Source organism: Tachysurus fulvidraco, chromosome 9, assembly GCF_022655615.1.
Source record: "Tachysurus fulvidraco isolate hzauxx_2018 chromosome 9, HZAU_PFXX_2.0, whole genome shotgun sequence".
Lineage (NCBI taxonomy): Eukaryota > Metazoa > Chordata > Actinopteri > Siluriformes > Bagridae > Tachysurus > Tachysurus fulvidraco.
In genome coordinates, this window is record NC_062526.1 from 2421486 (window position 1) to 2438985 (window position 17500).

At 39.0% G+C, this 17500-nt stretch overlaps 2 protein-coding genes across 5 annotated transcripts in view; one reads left to right on the forward strand and one right to left on the reverse strand.

The window, feature by feature from the left end:
• Positions 1-5053, reverse strand: part of taok3a (TAO kinase 3a) — a 57991-nt gene extending 52938 nt beyond the window's left edge. Inside the window, exons 1-2 of one of the 4 annotated variants that reach the window (XM_047818994.1) lie at positions 4602-5053; positions 1312-1372 (exon numbers count right to left, since the gene is read on the reverse strand). The gene's annotated coding sequence lies outside the window, so the exon portion shown is untranslated. Of the gene's footprint in view, positions 1-1311; positions 1464-1826; positions 1974-4601 lie in introns of those variants that run through there. The other 3 variants (XM_047818993.1, XM_047818995.1, XM_047818992.1) reach the window with 3 other exon arrangements.
• A 1714-nt stretch (positions 5054-6767) lies between these two features.
• suds3 (SDS3 homolog, SIN3A corepressor complex component) lies at positions 6768-15211 on the forward strand. Its single transcript, XM_027163041.2, has 12 exons — positions 6768-7011; positions 7887-7956; positions 8045-8100; positions 8779-8850; positions 8939-8958; positions 9051-9207; positions 9415-9510; positions 9699-9760; positions 10902-10923; positions 11015-11120; positions 12462-12546; positions 14625-15211. The coding sequence occupies exons 1-12, from the start codon at positions 6900-6902 to the stop codon at positions 14721-14723; spliced, it is 957 nt and encodes a 318-aa protein (XP_027018842.1). The 5' UTR covers positions 6768-6899; the 3' UTR covers positions 14724-15211.
• The last annotated feature ends 2289 nt before the right edge of the window (positions 15212-17500 follow it).

Consider the following 17500-nt stretch of genomic DNA (forward strand, 5'->3'; position numbering starts at 1 on the left):
CCTCTATTCCGTTCACACATCCGCAATAACGGCTTATATCTGAGACCCGGCCTGCTGTCGTGACTCACTCCAAACAAACAACGTAACACGACACACACCGTCTTTTCAACTTCTTATGAGATTCCTGTTTTAACATTTCAGACAAATCTTAAGAAGCATTACACGAATCCTTCGCGGTTTCAGAAGTCCGCTCACCGGACGACTGCGGATGTTAACGTAAATAAAAAATATGAAACAAACAGACAATAACGCACGACAGTTGATAAACATATTAGCGCAATACGGAAGATTTTTTGTTAAGGTACATGAACTGTTCTGATATTTGCTGAAATTTGTAACTAATCAACCACAATGCAAGGAAAACACTAATTATTTTTAATACTATTTCTAGCTGCGATGCTTCTAAACGTTGTGGAGAACCTGTAAGGAATAAGACACTATCGTGTGTTGTACAGTTAAACACGAGGAAAATAATCAGTGACGAGGTCGGGGATGAGATGAAGCTGTTCTGCTAGAGATAAAGTGAATAAAGTGTTTTATTCCACTTACACCTCAGCAATCTGACGGACGATTACATGTCGGTTAATCGATAAGATCTCGTTAAAGCGGCTCTGAGCGCTCGTTTCTTTGCCAGAATCTCTTTTTTTCTCTCTCGTGACAAAAATATGTAAGCTTACGTTAGTAAAAACAAAACTTAACCTGTCATAAAGATGTCAGGTTACAGCTTCACACTGGAGACTCCTTCCATACACATTAAATAAACTTCACCATGACAACAATAAAATTATATTATATATATATATTTTATTTAAAAAAAAATTATTTAGAGCATCCACCGTACTAGGAAACGTGAATGCGCTGTTACTATAGAAACAATCCGAACGAATATAAACCTGTTATTTCGAGCCACATTATTGTCAGGGCTGCAGTTTTAGGAAATTGATCAACGCCTTCTGACCAATTAACCGATGTAATATCGATTATACGCACTCCATAATAATGTAAGAAGTGTTTTTAAATGTAGTTTGGAGTCACGGTATAACAAAAAATAGAAAAGGCAGAAAAGTTGCACACGCCTTTAACTATAAGGAAGTGAAAGCTGACTGAAGCCGCTTACAAGTCTACAGGCTGTGGCTGGATATTTAAGCTTATACGAGCAAGCAGAAAACTTCCCCGGCTTGGAACGATGAACAGATCGGTGTAGGATGGATGAAACCCATCAGGATGAAATGTAGAAAGTGTATGGAGTCAAATAAAAAAATAAATAAATAAAAAGTTTAGAAAGATCAGAAGGAAATGAGTTTTACTGACCCGCTTTTGACGTCTGTGAAAGCTTCTCAAAGTCCCTGTGTTTCCTACAGCTTGTATGAACCTGTATCAGGAATAAGGTGCAGAAATGAAGGTTATTTGGGGAGGATCTGAAGGTCCAGACTGTTTCAGAAGCTTCCTGCACATGAACTCAGCCCTGCACAAGGTTGCCAGGTCGACATTTCTACACCTGTCAGTGTGGTTTAGTAGTTCTTTAGTAGTTTATGCGGTTTTTAAAAACTTCTAAAATCTTTATTTTGGCATGAGATCTTAAACATCGAAGTTGTGAATTAGTTTCCACGCCAACAATTTAAAAAACAAAACATAAAAGTTTTAATTTTATGCTTTATGTCTGTACGCAAATGTAAGGGTTTACGTCAAATCTGGCAACATGTTTTACTGCTGTCACACGGAAATAAAGCCCCGCTAAAAAACACACACACAAACAACTAACAAATAAACGCAAAAACAAATTGCTAACATGTACAAAAACAACCACGACCGGGTTAAAAGCTTACAATAAACTGTTGTCTAACAAGCCAAAACTCTTAACCTCCAGCTTTTCTTTAGAATTAAAGCTTTTAAAGCTCTCCAATTAAATCCGTCACTCAACCAAGTGTCGCCATATTTAACTCTGTACATGACGTGGTGTCAAATTAGCATTAGCATCATTATTAGCATAACAGTTAGCAACGTATGCTAACTTATCTCTCTTTTCCTTTTGTTCAATATTATTTTAATCGTTTAAAAAAAAATAATAACTTTAATTGCCTTCACTGTACGTGAACCACTTTGAAACACTCCTAGGAGTCTGTGATGTAAAATATTATTTTATTTTAGGATTTTATTACTAAATCCATAAAAGTTCTTAATCCTACGTCATAATTATTATTATTATTTTTCTAAAAAAAATTGTTTTCAACATTTTTATCAAATTTTGTATCTTTATATCACCGAATTGTGTGTGTGTGTGTGTGTGTGTGTGTGTGTGTGTGTGTGTGTGTGTGTGTGTGTTTGTGTGTTTGTGTGTGTAGTGTAACAGTGTGTGTGTGTGTGTGTGTGTGTTTGTGTGTGTAGTGTAACAGTGTGTGTGTGTGTGTGTGTGTGTGTGTGTAGTTTAACAGTGTGTGTGTGCATGTAGTGTAACAGTGTGTGTATGTAGTGTAACAGTGTGTGTGTGTGTGTGTGTGTGTGTGGTGTAACAGTGTGTGTGTAGTGTAACAGTGGGTGTGCGTAGTGTAACAGTGTTGTGGTGAGGATCAGAGTGTAGTAACAGTGTGTGCGTGCATGCAAGTGTGTGTGTGTGTGTGTTTATACACACACCAAATTCTGATGCTAATATGAGAGACCATAAAATCTGCAGAAACGCTACTTATAATGAAAATGTTTGAGACTGATAAACAAGACGCTGTTTGAAAATATATTAGTGTTATGTGTTACTCATCAGGAGTTTATTAGCATCAGAAATGTTTTCTTGCTGTTTTGCTGGTAAACGTAGAAAAACGTGGGACGTACGAAGCTATTTCTGCAAGACGTGACTCATTCTGAGATGATCTTCCATGAGCTCCATGAGCAAGATCGCTGGTGTACATGGAAAATTCACTTCCTAAAAACATAAGCGTTTGCATCTTTGCTGCATTCGGGGCGATTTTATTTATTTATTTTAGCATATTTTTTTTTAATGGACCTCTTATGATCTACATTCAGAAATCCATGTTCGCACAATGATAATTTGCTATTATATAAATATTACATCATCCTGAGGCTTAGTTTGCGGTTCTTGTTATTAGCACGTTTAATGTGTTTAGTTTTAGTTCAATTTAAACCACAAGCTGTGATCAGTGAGAATAAAAAAGAACGAAACAAGTGATCCGAACAGAAAATATCGACCTTTCGCAGAGCTGGAAGAGGAAATAAAAACAGATCAGGGTTTAGGGGGAACCTTAACGACAAATACGATTCTGAAACGGAAGAAAACACAGACGTAAATAAGACTAGAGACAAACAAACTAATAAACAACTAAATAACTTACTGGAAAAAGTCAAATTCGGTAATACTGTTACGTTATTAACGTTGTAAATTAATTATATAATTAATTCTATAACATTAATTGGATGTTTTTATGTGCTACACTGAAAAAGAATTTTCATGACATTAAAAACGAGTTTGTGTTACTGAATGTCTTGTAGGTAGATGAATAGACCAAGAAAGACAGACATACAGACAGATAGACAGACAGACCAAGAAATAGATAAATAGGTCCTTTTGTCTTTTAATCCTTTGGTTGTATAACCATCCATTTGCCTGTGCTGTGCAAACTGTCTGTTTATCCGTCTTTCTCTTTGTCTGTTTGTCTGTCTGTCTGTCTGTCTACCCATCCATCTGTACATACCTGGTAGTCATTCTGTTTGTCCATCCTTCTGTCCACTTGTCTATAAGCATGTTTGTCATGCCTTCTGTCTGTCAATCTGTCACTCTGATACCCATCCATCCTGCAATCTGTCTGTCCGTCCATCCATGACACATTTGTCAGTCCGTCTATCTATCCATCCATCCGTCCGTCTGTCTGTTTGTTTGTCCATTTATCCATCTTGTTTGTCTGTTGGTCTGTCCATCCATGTCAGTCATTGTATTTGCACAACTATCTGTACATCTATCCATCAGCCTGTCTGTCTGTACAGTGGACTGTCAGTCCTCTTGTTTGTCCGTCCGTCAGTGATCCACTCGTCTGTCTAGTGGTCTGTCTCTTCATCGCCTGGTTGTCTATCTGTCTAATAAAGTCCCCCAGACGCTTTTTATACTAAAATATTAAATTATTTACAACACATTAGTGTTAGAGTTGTACATCATGTCAGAAACAATTGGTGTGGATAAATCACTAGGGTTAAGTTTATATGTTGACATGATAGATAGACAGACATACATACAGACAGACACAGACAGACAGACAGACAGACAGACAGACGGATAGATAGACAGACAGACAGACAGACAGACAGATAGACAGATAGATAGATAGAGTTTAAGACCCACACGTCAGACGAGTTAAATGTGTAAAACTCTACTAGAGTGTTTACTTGAGCGCTTGTGTGGAGTAGTGTGAATCCAGACCAGATTAATCGAGCACCGAGCAGCTCGAACATGACGCTGATAGTAAAACCCGTAAAACCGTAAAAACTGCAGAGATACAAACAAAAACCAGCACGTTTACATTCAGACACGCGCGCAAACACGTACAATCACACATCCACCCGAGCGCACGCGTGCGCGGAGCAATCTAGCGTGAGCTTACCAAAAATAAATGACTGACGTTTTATCCTTTCACCAGATCCAAATCCAACTCCATCACACGTTCAACGTATCCAGTGAGGTGACACGCACGCACGCACGCGCACATCACGCAGAATCGTTGTGCGGTAACCCGAAACTCTCGTGCGCGTCTGAACCGTAAACTTCTCCATCGATGCGGTTTCAGTCTTCAGTGTTTTAGTGCGCGCGCACACACACACACACACACACACACACACACGCGCGCGCACACGCACACACGCACGCACTGTTACTACACTCCGATCCTCGCCACAACACTGTTATACTACACACACATATATTGTTATACTACACACACACACTGTTATACTACGCACACACTACACACTACACACTACACACACACACCCTGTAATACACGATAACGGACCCGCAGACACACAACCTTTAGTGACACGCATCAAAATTTCATTGCACCTGCGCGTCAAAGTAACCGGAGTGACAGCGGACTCTGAGCGCGCGTGCGCACACACACACACACATACAAACACGCACACTTTCTCTACACGAGGGCGCCACCTTCCGGCTGAACCAGGAAAAAAAATTTAATCTGGATCAAAATGATCCGGATTTGGAAATCCCATTTTTTCCTATTCAGGATCAGATAATCCGTCTTACTTTTATGCCGCTTTTTCAAAGCAACATTGGATTGGATCACCCTGATCCACATACACCGTTTTCAAGATGACCAAATCCGCATAACCTGCGCTCTAAATGGGACAACATATCACAACGTGGGCTACCAGCTATGTAAAGAACAGGGAGAAGAGCCAACATGGGGTCACTGTAAGAGGTTTTTTATTTTGAAAAAAAAACCCAAAAATAACAAACATCCACTTCCATTCATAATTTCTTTTATGACCCCTCATCTGAGCCATAAAAATAAATATACATTAACAAATACATTGTGGACATTTTGAAAACGTCTTAAAAAAAATAAAATGGCTAAATCTCCAATAGTTAACAAAATAAAGAATGTTCAGGGGTTTTTTTCACCTGAGGATGAGAGACCTGCATTTCCAAGCTCTGCTTTTAGGAGGCGGATCTGAAGTTTTGTTTCAATAAAAGTATAAACACTAAATGATACAAATTATTTGACCCATTTTAAAGTTTTACTACATTTTCCTCCTGGAATCCACCTTGAAATCCTTCCCCCTTTTGGGATCAGGATAATCCTGTTTTTTTTTTTTTTTTGGATCAAAGTTATCTAAATCCTACTGACAAGTTTTGAACAACACAAACTGAAGGTTTGATCCAGATTAAAACTACGGTTGGATTTCGTAATCTAATTGGATTTCAGATTCCTTCTTTCCCTTTCGAACAACCCAATTTCAAGATTTGATCCAATCCGATAACCAAAATCCGATCAACTTACCTTTGAACAACTGGCCCAAGGTGTTTATACAAAATAATAATATTTAACAAAGACACTTAAAGTAGCCATACAGATACTCTCTGTTTGTGTGTGTGTTCGTGTAGGTGTGTGTGTTAGATTAGATAGTTATTTAATTTAAACCGCTCATCTTATTGTGGATTTACTGCTGTTTTATACCGTTTTATTTCACTTCATCATTCATCTTCCCTGCAGTTAACACCAGTTAATTAACACTTTTACATTCACACAGAGGCCTCGGACCCAGACGGTACGTTTACTTTCTATATTTGTATCTACACAGTAATGTTATTTTACTGAAATATATTGTGTTTCTTTCATTACTTACATCACTGAACAAAATTACACACAAAAATAAAAGTTTTTTTATTTCTTTTGCTTTTAGTGTAAAATTTGTAGACCTTTTTTATTTTCTAATTGTTTTAACTACTTGTTTGAGACACAAATGCTATTTTTTTGTCTGATTTATGGCTTAAATGTATTTCCTGCATCTCCTTTATAGATATCATAAACTTTATTAAAATTAAAGTTTCTTTTTCAAAGCTTAAACTACATCTCCCATCATGTTTTACTCAAAATGGCGACTTCCTGGGCTACAAAACCCACACGTATTGAGACAAACCCCGACTACTAGATTATGACTGGCGAATACCACAGCGCTTCTGTGTTCTGATTGGCTGTCCAGCACGTCGTGTAGGAGACCACCCAATCAGAAGGACGAAGAACTAACTTTCTGATTACGGGTAGGAAACAAACGCAAAGCGCTATTTTGAATGGGAGACGACAACAAGAAGAAATAAAAACAGTGTTGTTGAGCACAAGAGCGGCTTTAATTTAATGTTTACATGCATGTTTCAGAAATAGTGAATGGCGTCGACTTTAATATCACCGGTGGTGGATTATTATAACGACGAAGAGGAGCTGGACAGCGTGGACGAGGACGATGACCGGAGTTTCAGAGGAAGAGACTCAGAAGAAGGTTCGCTACAGTTAGCTTAGCTTGTTAGCTTAGCTCGTTAGCTTAGCTTGTTAGCTTAGCTCGTTAGCTGCGTAAATAAGATGTATTATGATTACTAGTGTATATAAAGACGTTGTGGAAAAGTTTTAAATCTGGTTAGTGCAGATTTTTACGCAGAAATCAACCACAATAACAATCTTGTAGCAACCTTTTTTATCTTTAGCATTAGCTTGCTAGTAAAGAGAACTTCAGGACTGAAGGGTTTATCATCATTCTAACGCCGTTTAAAATATATATATATGTATATATATATATTATAATTACACTAAAATAAATATACAAAACAAAACGTTATATAAGGAAGGAAACGCAAAATATAACGTTTGCGTTATATATATATATATATAAAAAACCGTGGTTTTAGCTTATGTAGCCAAGTATTTCTCTTTTTTTTTTAATGTTAGCAAAGTTTTTCTGTCTTTTTTTTTGCATAAATGATACGTAATGGTAATAAGTTATCTCAGAAAATATGAATAAATCAGTAGATATCTCAGATTAGAGGTATATAAGTGGTACATTCTGTAGCAGCAGCTCTGACAGCAAGTCACCGGTTTCTACAGTAAAAGCTCGTTCATTTATTTGATATAACATGTTGTGTAAGGTGACGTTTCTATAACGTTTGCTATAACGTCTTCAGTGTCAGTGCTTTGTAAAAGTCAGAGGTAAAGCTATTTGTACACTTATTTCAACACTGGAAGCGGACGTTTTTCTGGAACAGAAATAAACACTCCACAGATCTAGAAACAGAAGCAATGACCAGCTGATCGTGTCTGATTTATTTATATATTTTTTTTTACTACAAAGCATGTGAGAAATATCAGATCTTACTGTTTCAGACACCGAAGACGCCAGCGAAACGGATCTGGCCAAACATGACGAGGAGGACTATGTGGAACTTAAAGAACAGTAAGCAGAGAACCTGATGTCAGATGTCAGATATCTTCCTCCACGATCCGTATTGTTTTCTACTTTTTTTTTTCTGTCTCACTAACAGGATGTATCAAGAAAAACTGGCGTCACTAAAGAGACAGCTGCAGCAACTCCAAGAAGGTGACATAAATCATGTTTAATATATATATATAATACAACGTTTGACTAATCCAGATGTTCATGTAGCTGATAACGGTGCTCATCGTTAATAGATTCCACAGAGTGAGATCTTTTTTTTTTCCTCCTTGGTTTTAAAAATGTTATTAATTTTGTACATGTTTTAATACAATACAGTTTATGCGCATATCGTGCATTCGTTATAAGCGTTTATTGTTCTTCATTTTTTAAACGACGATTACGATCTCTGAAGCAGTTTCGATATCTAAATCTAGTTAAATATTTGATTCGTTTCTTTTTCACATAAATTTCTGTTCACACTTGTGAAAGTGAAATTATCACGAAAAGAAAAGAAAAAATCTCGGTTAAATGAACTACAATCCTGCCGAATGTTTGTTAGGAAGCCTACACGATCGTGCATCGTAGAAGCGTCCGGTATTAAAACACGGTGATGTGATGGTTTTATCCGATCAGCCCACCCTTAACGAGCGCCATATCAGTATTAAAAACGGTGCCTTAAACCAAACGTATAAAATAAACTACGTATAAAGGAACATCACAACGTTACCTGTCTCGCTGTACAAATAATAAATTAGGGATTCTCTTCACTAAACACATGCTTCCCTGTGCTTCCTGTACTGTAAGTTAAATATAAAGTATTTTTTTCCCTCCCTTTCACAGGCACTCTGCAGGAGTATCAGAAGAGGATGAAGAAGCTCGATCAGCAGTATAAAGAGAGACTCCGCAACGCAGGTAAACGGACGTCAGAACGAACCACAGATGATTTATGAGCTTTACTTTTCAATCTCATATGAACAAAAGGTTTCTTCTGGTTTTGTAGATCTCTTCCTCCAGCTTGAGGTAAGTTCAGGTCGTTCACACAGAGTCTGCTATAAGACAGCGCGAAGGAGGCGAACGAACACTGAGCGAGTTTTTGTTTGCGTGGCGGTCAGACGGAGCAGGTGGAGAGAAACTACATCAAAGAGAAGAAAGCGGCGGTGAAGGAGTTCGACGACAAGAAAGTGGAGCTGAAGGAGAATTTAATCGCAGAGCTGGAGGAGAAGAAGAAGATGATCGAGAACGAGAAGTTGACCATGGAGCTGACTGGAGGTCAGGGGAAAAAAATCAGATTTAAAAAAAAAAAGAAGTTACTTTTAAAAAGTTTTTAATTAATTTATTTATTAGTTTATTAGTTTTTTGTCTGTTTACAGTTATATCATCATTATTATAATTATTATGTGATAATTAATGCAACATTCACAAAAAAAACCCTCACAGAGAAGCAGCAAATCCCTCATAGTGTTTGTTTCTTATCAGATTCCATGGAGGTGAAGCCCATCATGACTCGTAAGCTGAGGAGGCGACCCAACGATCCCGTCCCTATTCCAGACAAACGCAGGAAACCTGCTCCGGATATCCTTTATGACCCTCTGTGAAGTCTTAAACATTAAATATTACACCATCACACCGTGTGCTCTACATTAACACACCGAACCACGACGCTAACCTTCCTGAAGATAGAGACATGAAACATATATATTTCTGTTAACGTCGTTCAACTCTGTGTATCTCTGTGAAGCGTGATCTTTAACTCCTCACACCTCAGCTCAACTATTTACTCACAGAAGAGCAGATCATGGAAGACCTGAGGACCTTAAACAAGGTGATGTGACATAAAACACTAACAAAATATACAATATTTAGTCTTTCTCAGGATACAGGGACAAAACCCATGGTGATGGTTTGTGGTGATGGTGTGATGATTACTTTAAAGGTGCGGTCTCCGTTGTTTGAAAGCCAATGTTGACATATAAAATCACCAAAGCAAACACGCCCCTAACCCAAATGGGTCCCACCCCTGTATCGATAGCTCCGCCCACACATACATACATAACCCAGGTAACTACTGGAAAGAAATGTGTCTTTATCATAGCTGAAGGGAAGAACAATACGATTGTAGATAAACAAACAAGCAAAAATGCCACACAAGCATAATGATGTAAAGGACAAAGGCATATATTAGTTCTGTGTAACAAAGCAAAACCAACGTTACTCACCTATCGAGAAGGAAAAAAGCGCCTCGGTGTCTTAAGTAAAGTCGGCCACATATTCACAGGTCGGAGTTTCCCGAGTCGATAACTCCTGAGCTAAACGCTGTTACTACACAAAACGCGGTTGTAGCTGCCTCTCTACATTACTACGATAGAAAAGAGGTGTTATTTGTGTAGTAACAGCGTTTAGCTCAGGAGTTATTGACACGGGAAACTCCAACCTGTGAATATGTGGCCGACTTCCTGCTCCTTCAGTTCTCTCCAGCGCTGGAAAGCTGATCCTATATTAACACGTCCTACTTCTTGTCCTTATCGTAAGTCTTTCTTCTCTTTCTTTCTTTGTTTTTATCCTCCATGTCGATGTTAAAACCGCTTTCTGCTAACGTCACACACGCGCACTGAACACTCTCTCCGCCGCATATCGACAAGCCCCGCCTCTTTCTGCTCATTGGCTACACGTTTGTTTTGTTTTTTGTTTATTATTCGGCCCGACTCAGTTTTCTCAAAAATCGGGAGACCCCACCTTTAATGGAGAAGGTCTATTAGGGATAATAATTAGTTTAACTAAGTAATGGCACCCGGTTAAAGCTCAGATATATTGGTTGTTGCTTCAAAAAGAATTTTGAATCGGATATTTTTACTGTAACAGGGTTGAGAATGATTGATTGTTATTATTTAAAAAAAATAAATAAATAAATCTTCATCTGTCATCTCATGGTAACATTTACATTTTATTACTTTTTCTCCTCATAGCTCAAGTCACCTAAAAGACCAGGTACGTTTGCCAATTTTGCGATATTAGAAAGCATCAGTTGTTTTGAAGCATGTTTTTACTCAGAGTTCACGTTTGTTTCATTCCGGTTCAGCCTCCCCGTCGTCTCCCGAGCATCTCCCGACCACGCCCATGGAAAGCCCAACGCAGCGCTACGAGGCTCGGATAGAAGACGGAAAACTCTACTACGATAAAAGATGGTAGGAGTTTAGGATCCGCGGTTAGATTTTATTTACATAAACGGACCCGTACTGTTTACACCACATCAGACAGGATGACATTTAGGAGGAAACGTTCACAAAATCTCGAAACCGAAGAACGCGGTCCTTCGTCACGGCAACCGAACATCAGCGTTTCATCACATACCTTCACCTTCAGTAAACAAATACAACAACCTCTACATACACGATATCGGTTAATAATCCGCTTCAGTCGGTTAGATGTAAAATATCACAAACTCCTTAATCGTTTGCATTATGCACTTATTAGTCATGAATAATTAGCAGGTTTGTAATAACGTTACGTTTATTTCCTCTTTTGGAAGAAAAAAACAACAACCTGGAAATAATTTCTTCCAAATGATACAAAATTACATTCAACCAAGCGACACTGCAACACGTGACTGTTCTAATACAAAAGCCTTAAAAGAATGAGAGAGTATTAAAAAAATGATCTGTGTTTTTAATAAGTACAGAGAGATGATTTTATTAAGTTAATAAAAGACCTTTGGGTGTGCTGTAATTCTCACCTGAACCACAAGGTGGCGGTAGATCTCAAAAATCGCACAAACATCTTATGAGTCACAAATCATTATATATATATATATATATATATATATATATATATATATATATATATATCTCACAAATCATATAAATAATAATAATATATATATATGATTTGTGTGATATATATATGAGAGAGGAAATATTTAAATATACAAACGATCAACAAACACGAATGAAAACGAGTAAAAATTGTCTGCTAAATAGCTGTGTTAACTGTGATAAATCTTCTCATAGCAGTAAAAAAAATTTTCCCCTTCATCGTTATCGTATTTGTTTTCTTTCTGCGGCATCGCGACAGATTTATATCCACAGAGCTTCTCCGAATCTATCGTATAACCCGAAGGCACAACAATTTAATTATAGTTTAATGACATGACTCGCAACTTTTTAAGCAACAGCACTTCACTCTGTTTAAAAAAAGTTAACGTTCAGCTCTGAGTTATAGTTATTTAATTACAGCACCAGGCCTAATTGCTCGCTCTTATGGGAATCGAATGGGTTTAAAATGATGCTGGTCACACTAATGTGCTTCTTATGGGAGGAGGTTAATTTCTTGATCTAAAACCGCAGATCTCTGTTGCAAACAACGCCGACTCGAACCTCGCGCCCGACGTTCCTTTCGATAAAATTCTAAAACGTCGTTCTGTGTTTGGAACTAAAGATCGAAACGACGTCGCATACGTTTAGATTTATATCAAATAAATAATAGAAATCTGTGTTTTTTTGTTTTTTTTTTCTCCTGTCTTTTTGCAGGTACCATAAGAGTCAAGCCATCTATCTGGAGTCGAAGGACAACACCAAGATCAGCTGCGTCATCAGTTCTGTAGGAACCAGTGAGGTTTGTGTTCGCTTCCCTGCACTGATTTGTATGAAAGTAACATCAGCAGCTCTCCTTGTTAACGATTTCCCACAGTCAGACGGATCGAAGGTGAAAAATCAGGCGGTCCATTCGCTTTAACTCATCTCCGTCTAATCACCCGGGTCTAATCTACTACGGCCAACGAGGAACGTGATCCCCACGAATCCGTTTGTTTATTAATCCGGTTCCTGAATCTGAATCGACTCCATACGTTTGTTTGTTTCTTACCGCATAAAACTAATGAACCTTAAAACAAAAACCGCCCGAAGGACGCGTTGGGCTGAAAACACACACACAACACTTTTCAACATACAGTAAGTGTGTAGAAATCATGGGTCGGGTCGAGTTTCAAATTGTACGGCGTCTGTAACACGTCTTAGGGACTTTTTACACCTGGTCACTTCCTGCGTTTTCTGTGATCCGATATCTACCCGATGGTAAAAAGACCAGGTCTAAATGCCCTCTGAAACGTTTTGGAGACGGATATAAACCCGATGGTACAAACCCCTTCAGGAGGTGGTCTGGGACGCGTTTCAGATGAAACTGGACAGGTGTAAATGAATGTGGTTGTTCGAGCCACATACGTCAGCGCTATACTCCTCCCAAACGGAACTACGTCACTCGCAGGTGATCTTTCACCCAGGCGTCTCGTCGGGGCTTAAAACGCGCTGCTGCCGCCAGCGAAAACGCAGCGAACAGTAAACGCTGTTTTTTTGTAACATAAACGTCGTAACCAGTTTTTTCCTCTTCTTTTCGATCGCGTTCTGAAAACCTTGTACACCAAAGTGTGTTCTGTTACAATTACCCCGGAAATGAGGTCAAATATATTAGCATTTTGGGCGGGAGCAGAAAGATCGGATCGATACCCGATTCGCCGAGACGCGTTTATGTGGCCTGATGTAAATGGGACAGTTTTAACAAATCAGACAGCGGATCAGAGACAACACACATGAAGTGACCGGGTGTAAAAAGGCCCTTAGACTACTGCTTAGAAGCAGAAACAGCACAAACATATTTATTTTTACACAAACTCAATTCAAATCAAACGGACGTTGTCTCGAAGCAGATTTTACAGAAGATAAGAAATATAACACACAAAAGTTTATTTATCCCCAATGAACATGTCTGAGGAGACTGAGGAAGAGGAAGAAACCTTGAGAGGAACCAGACTGAACCTCATCCTCATTTGGGTGACACTGAAGGGTGCGATTATAAATATACAGTCTGACAATTGTGTATCGATGAGGAGGTCGTTGCCCTCAAAGACCAAACGGAGTCGGCGTCTCCTCTTGGAACGTCCGAATACTTCAAGTCCAACCGGCGCTGGAACGTCTCTAGACGAATATCGTACAAGCCGAGTATCGCATCTTTAAAACGTGCGATTGCAATCAGACCGTGGCAGTGTGAGAGAAAGGGTGAAAGAAGAAAAAGAACAGAGAGAGAGCGAGTGAGTGAGAGAGAGAGAGTCAAAATAAAAATGTGGATTTATCTTGTTTTAATAACGCAGACCGGATCCGGACAGGCGATCGTAAACAGCTTCGGTGCACAGGTTAACACTTATAACCCACATCACCTCACACGAAGAACCTTCTAATGTCGCTCTGATGAGGAAACGTCTCATAAACGAAGTGGACCGAGATCGATGGTCCATCATATAAGGCCCATAGAGGAAAGGAGGAAACAAAGGGCTGTGAAATCGTCTGCTTTAAACACTAATGAGTTAATAAGGTGTTAATCTGTTAAAGACCCCGAGCCATGCGAGTGTTCTTCCTTACATACAGTTACCGTAAACTCCTCCTTTCTGAGGATGTCCGAAATCATACCGGCCGTAACAAAGCTCTGACAGCGGAGACTCCTTCCACACGCGTTAATGAAACGTCTGCACTTATATAAATAATATATAATAAATAAATAAATAAATAAATAATCACACTGCTGGGATAGAAAAACAGATTTTAGCCCCAGCCTCATGACACCGTCCCTCTGTTTGTATTCGTTTTATTCTTCCCCTTTACCTGATAATAAATAATCGCGCATGTGCTTCGTTTCGCTTTCAGATCTGGGTGAGGAAGACCAGCGACAGTACGAAGGTGAGGATCTATTTACTTCAGCTCCAGCGCGGTGCCTTCATCATCAGACGCCGTTCGGCAGTGTAGAGACACTTTCCTGTCCCCGTCGTCCTCTCGCCGTCTCCGTCCCGTCTCTCCGCCTCTCACAGACGTATCGCGGAGAAATAAGAATTCAGAGCTCAGCTCTCTTTCGCTCGCCTCCAGGCTTCATTCTTCATTTCACGATCATGTTTCTGTACGGACGCCTTCTCCTGACCGCGCCACGGTTCATCAGAGAGGGAGGGAGAGGGGGAGCACATCTACAGTTTTATCAGTTTCTCTTGTACAGTTTGTGTGTGTGTGTGTGTGTGCGTGCATTTCAGAGTCATAACACAAAGCAGTGAATTTCCCAGAATGCACATGGTTAAGACCAGAACAACGCTTCATCTCCATCAACTGAGCTGCGATTACAGACGAGTGTTAGAGAACAAGACGGAGCCGGTTTCCCCACACGAACATATCAGTTTAACGATGAGATTTATTTTTACACTCGGGTTAGCTGAAGCCTTTCATAAGAATAAGATTACCCAACCCCCCCCCCCCCCCCAAAAAAAAATCCCAACACACGCAATATCTCGACCGTGTGTTTGTGTTTCTTCAGTTTGTTTAGTTTCACTCCGGACTAACGGATTCTTCTCGAAGCCCCGGCCATTTTATTTCCCTTTGTAAATATTAGCATGCACGATTCTTTGTATGATTCCTTCAGCTGACGTCACATTTTTTTAAATAAAGAATTTTCTCCAATAGCAGTGGTCTGAATTTAGAAAAAAAAAAAAAGTACTTTTTTTTTTTTTTTTTACTTTTTTTTGTGTGTGTGTAAAAGGTTTATGCGACGATACGCAAGTCGTTTCGTTTAGATTTTTTACATATTTGAACTTGATTTGATTTGAAATATGAAATATTAAAAAAAAAAAAAGTGGATTGTCCCTGAGAAAAAAACTGGGAGAAAAACCCTGAATGTCTAATTGTTTTTTATTTTTTTTTATTTGTTATTATTTTTTATTTTATTAAATAAAATGGAAATTTTAAATATTTATTATTCAGGTATAAAATATGGAATGTTTTATGAAAAAAATAAAATTTACTCCTCAATTTCCTGCCAAAAAAATACTAGCGATATTATTATTATTATTATTATTATTATTATTATTATTATTATTATTATTATTATTCTCAAGTGATTTATAGATGATTTGCATTTTATATTTTTTTAAAATATAAAAAAATTGTCCTAAAGTGATTGTTAAATTTGTGACTGATATTGATATTTGTGGGAGGCGGGGCCTACAGGGAGGGAGGCGGGGTCTATACGTATGTGGGCGTGGTTATCCCCATGATCACAGTAACGGATGATAACTGGACTGGATTTGGAGCAGGATAGATGTTAGAATATTGAGAAGATTAAACTATGAGATTTATTGTATGTTGATTATTTATATTTATCCAATCGAATCTTCTGTTTCATTCAGTTATTGTTGTTTATGGCTATAAAATATCCACGTATATATTCATCTGTGGGTTTAAAGTCTTTGGACTTTAAAAAAAAATAAAATAAACCTGTTGGAATCTGATGGAACGTGTGGGAGAGCATCACAGGGACGCTTTCAGTCATCAACACGCAGCGCTGAAGGTGACCTCGCTTTGTGCTCTGCAGTCCATAGAGTCACTTTCTGAAAGCGTTGTCCTTCAAGAGCTCTCTCCAACCGGTGCCGATCCTTTTCTCTTCCCGCTTTTGGCAGCTTTCAGGTGACGATTCCAGCGACAATAATAACACAAAATCGTCAGGAAAGGCAATTATTGTTGTTCTGCAGCACTCAGATCGTTCGTCTCGCCGCTAACCGGTGACCTGCGGTGACCGTGAAGATAACAGTCACTGGAGGGATCCAGCAAGCTTCAACATCCAGCTATGTTTAAAAAAACAAAAGCATGCTGGGGGGGAAAAAACTGCAATGGAAAACATCACCACAAAAAAAACAACAACAAAAAAAAACAGTTAAAGCTCATTAACTAATGATGGGAACGGTTACTGATACACTTGTAGAAAACAGTTCCTCAAGGGTTCTTAATGTAGTTAATGACTTCTGAAAACTTTTTCACTTGAAGCTTCTAAAAGGAAATTCCTCACATGTATTCATTCATTCATTCGTTCGTTCATTCATTTTCTACCGCTTATCTGAACTTCTCGGGTCACGGGGAGCCTGTGCCTATCTCAGGCGTCATCGGGCATCGAGGCAGGATACACCCTGGACGGAGTGCCAACCCATCGCAGGGCACACACACTCTCATTCACTCACACACTCACACACTACAGACAATTTTCCAGAGATGCCAATCAACCTACCATGCATGTCTTTGGACCGGGGGAGGAAACCGGAGTACCCGGAGGAAACCCCCGAGGCACGGGGAGAACATGCAAACTCCACACACACAAGGCGGAGGCAGGAATCGAACCCCCAACACTGGAGGTGTGAGGTGAACATGCTAACCATTAAGCCATCATTCTGCATACAATATCTAAAGGTTCTTTAGTTATTCCACCAGGGAAAAGACTTAAAGGCTCTGTGTCAGAGCCCTTGGCTTCCAGATCGGAAAGTAAGTAGATACAACGATAGCTAAATGTTAAACGTTCAACTCCAGGCGGGTTTTCGATAGAACCCTCAATGCTCTGTTCACACATACAGCAACACGACACGAGCGAATTGGTGACAAGATGTAGGCGTGTCCTGTGGTGGAGAGCTGGGAGAAGTTGGAGTTGAGAAAACTCGCTTAGAAACGTTATTACCATGGCAACAGGAAGTAAGACCACATGTGTGTTAATTGTTAGC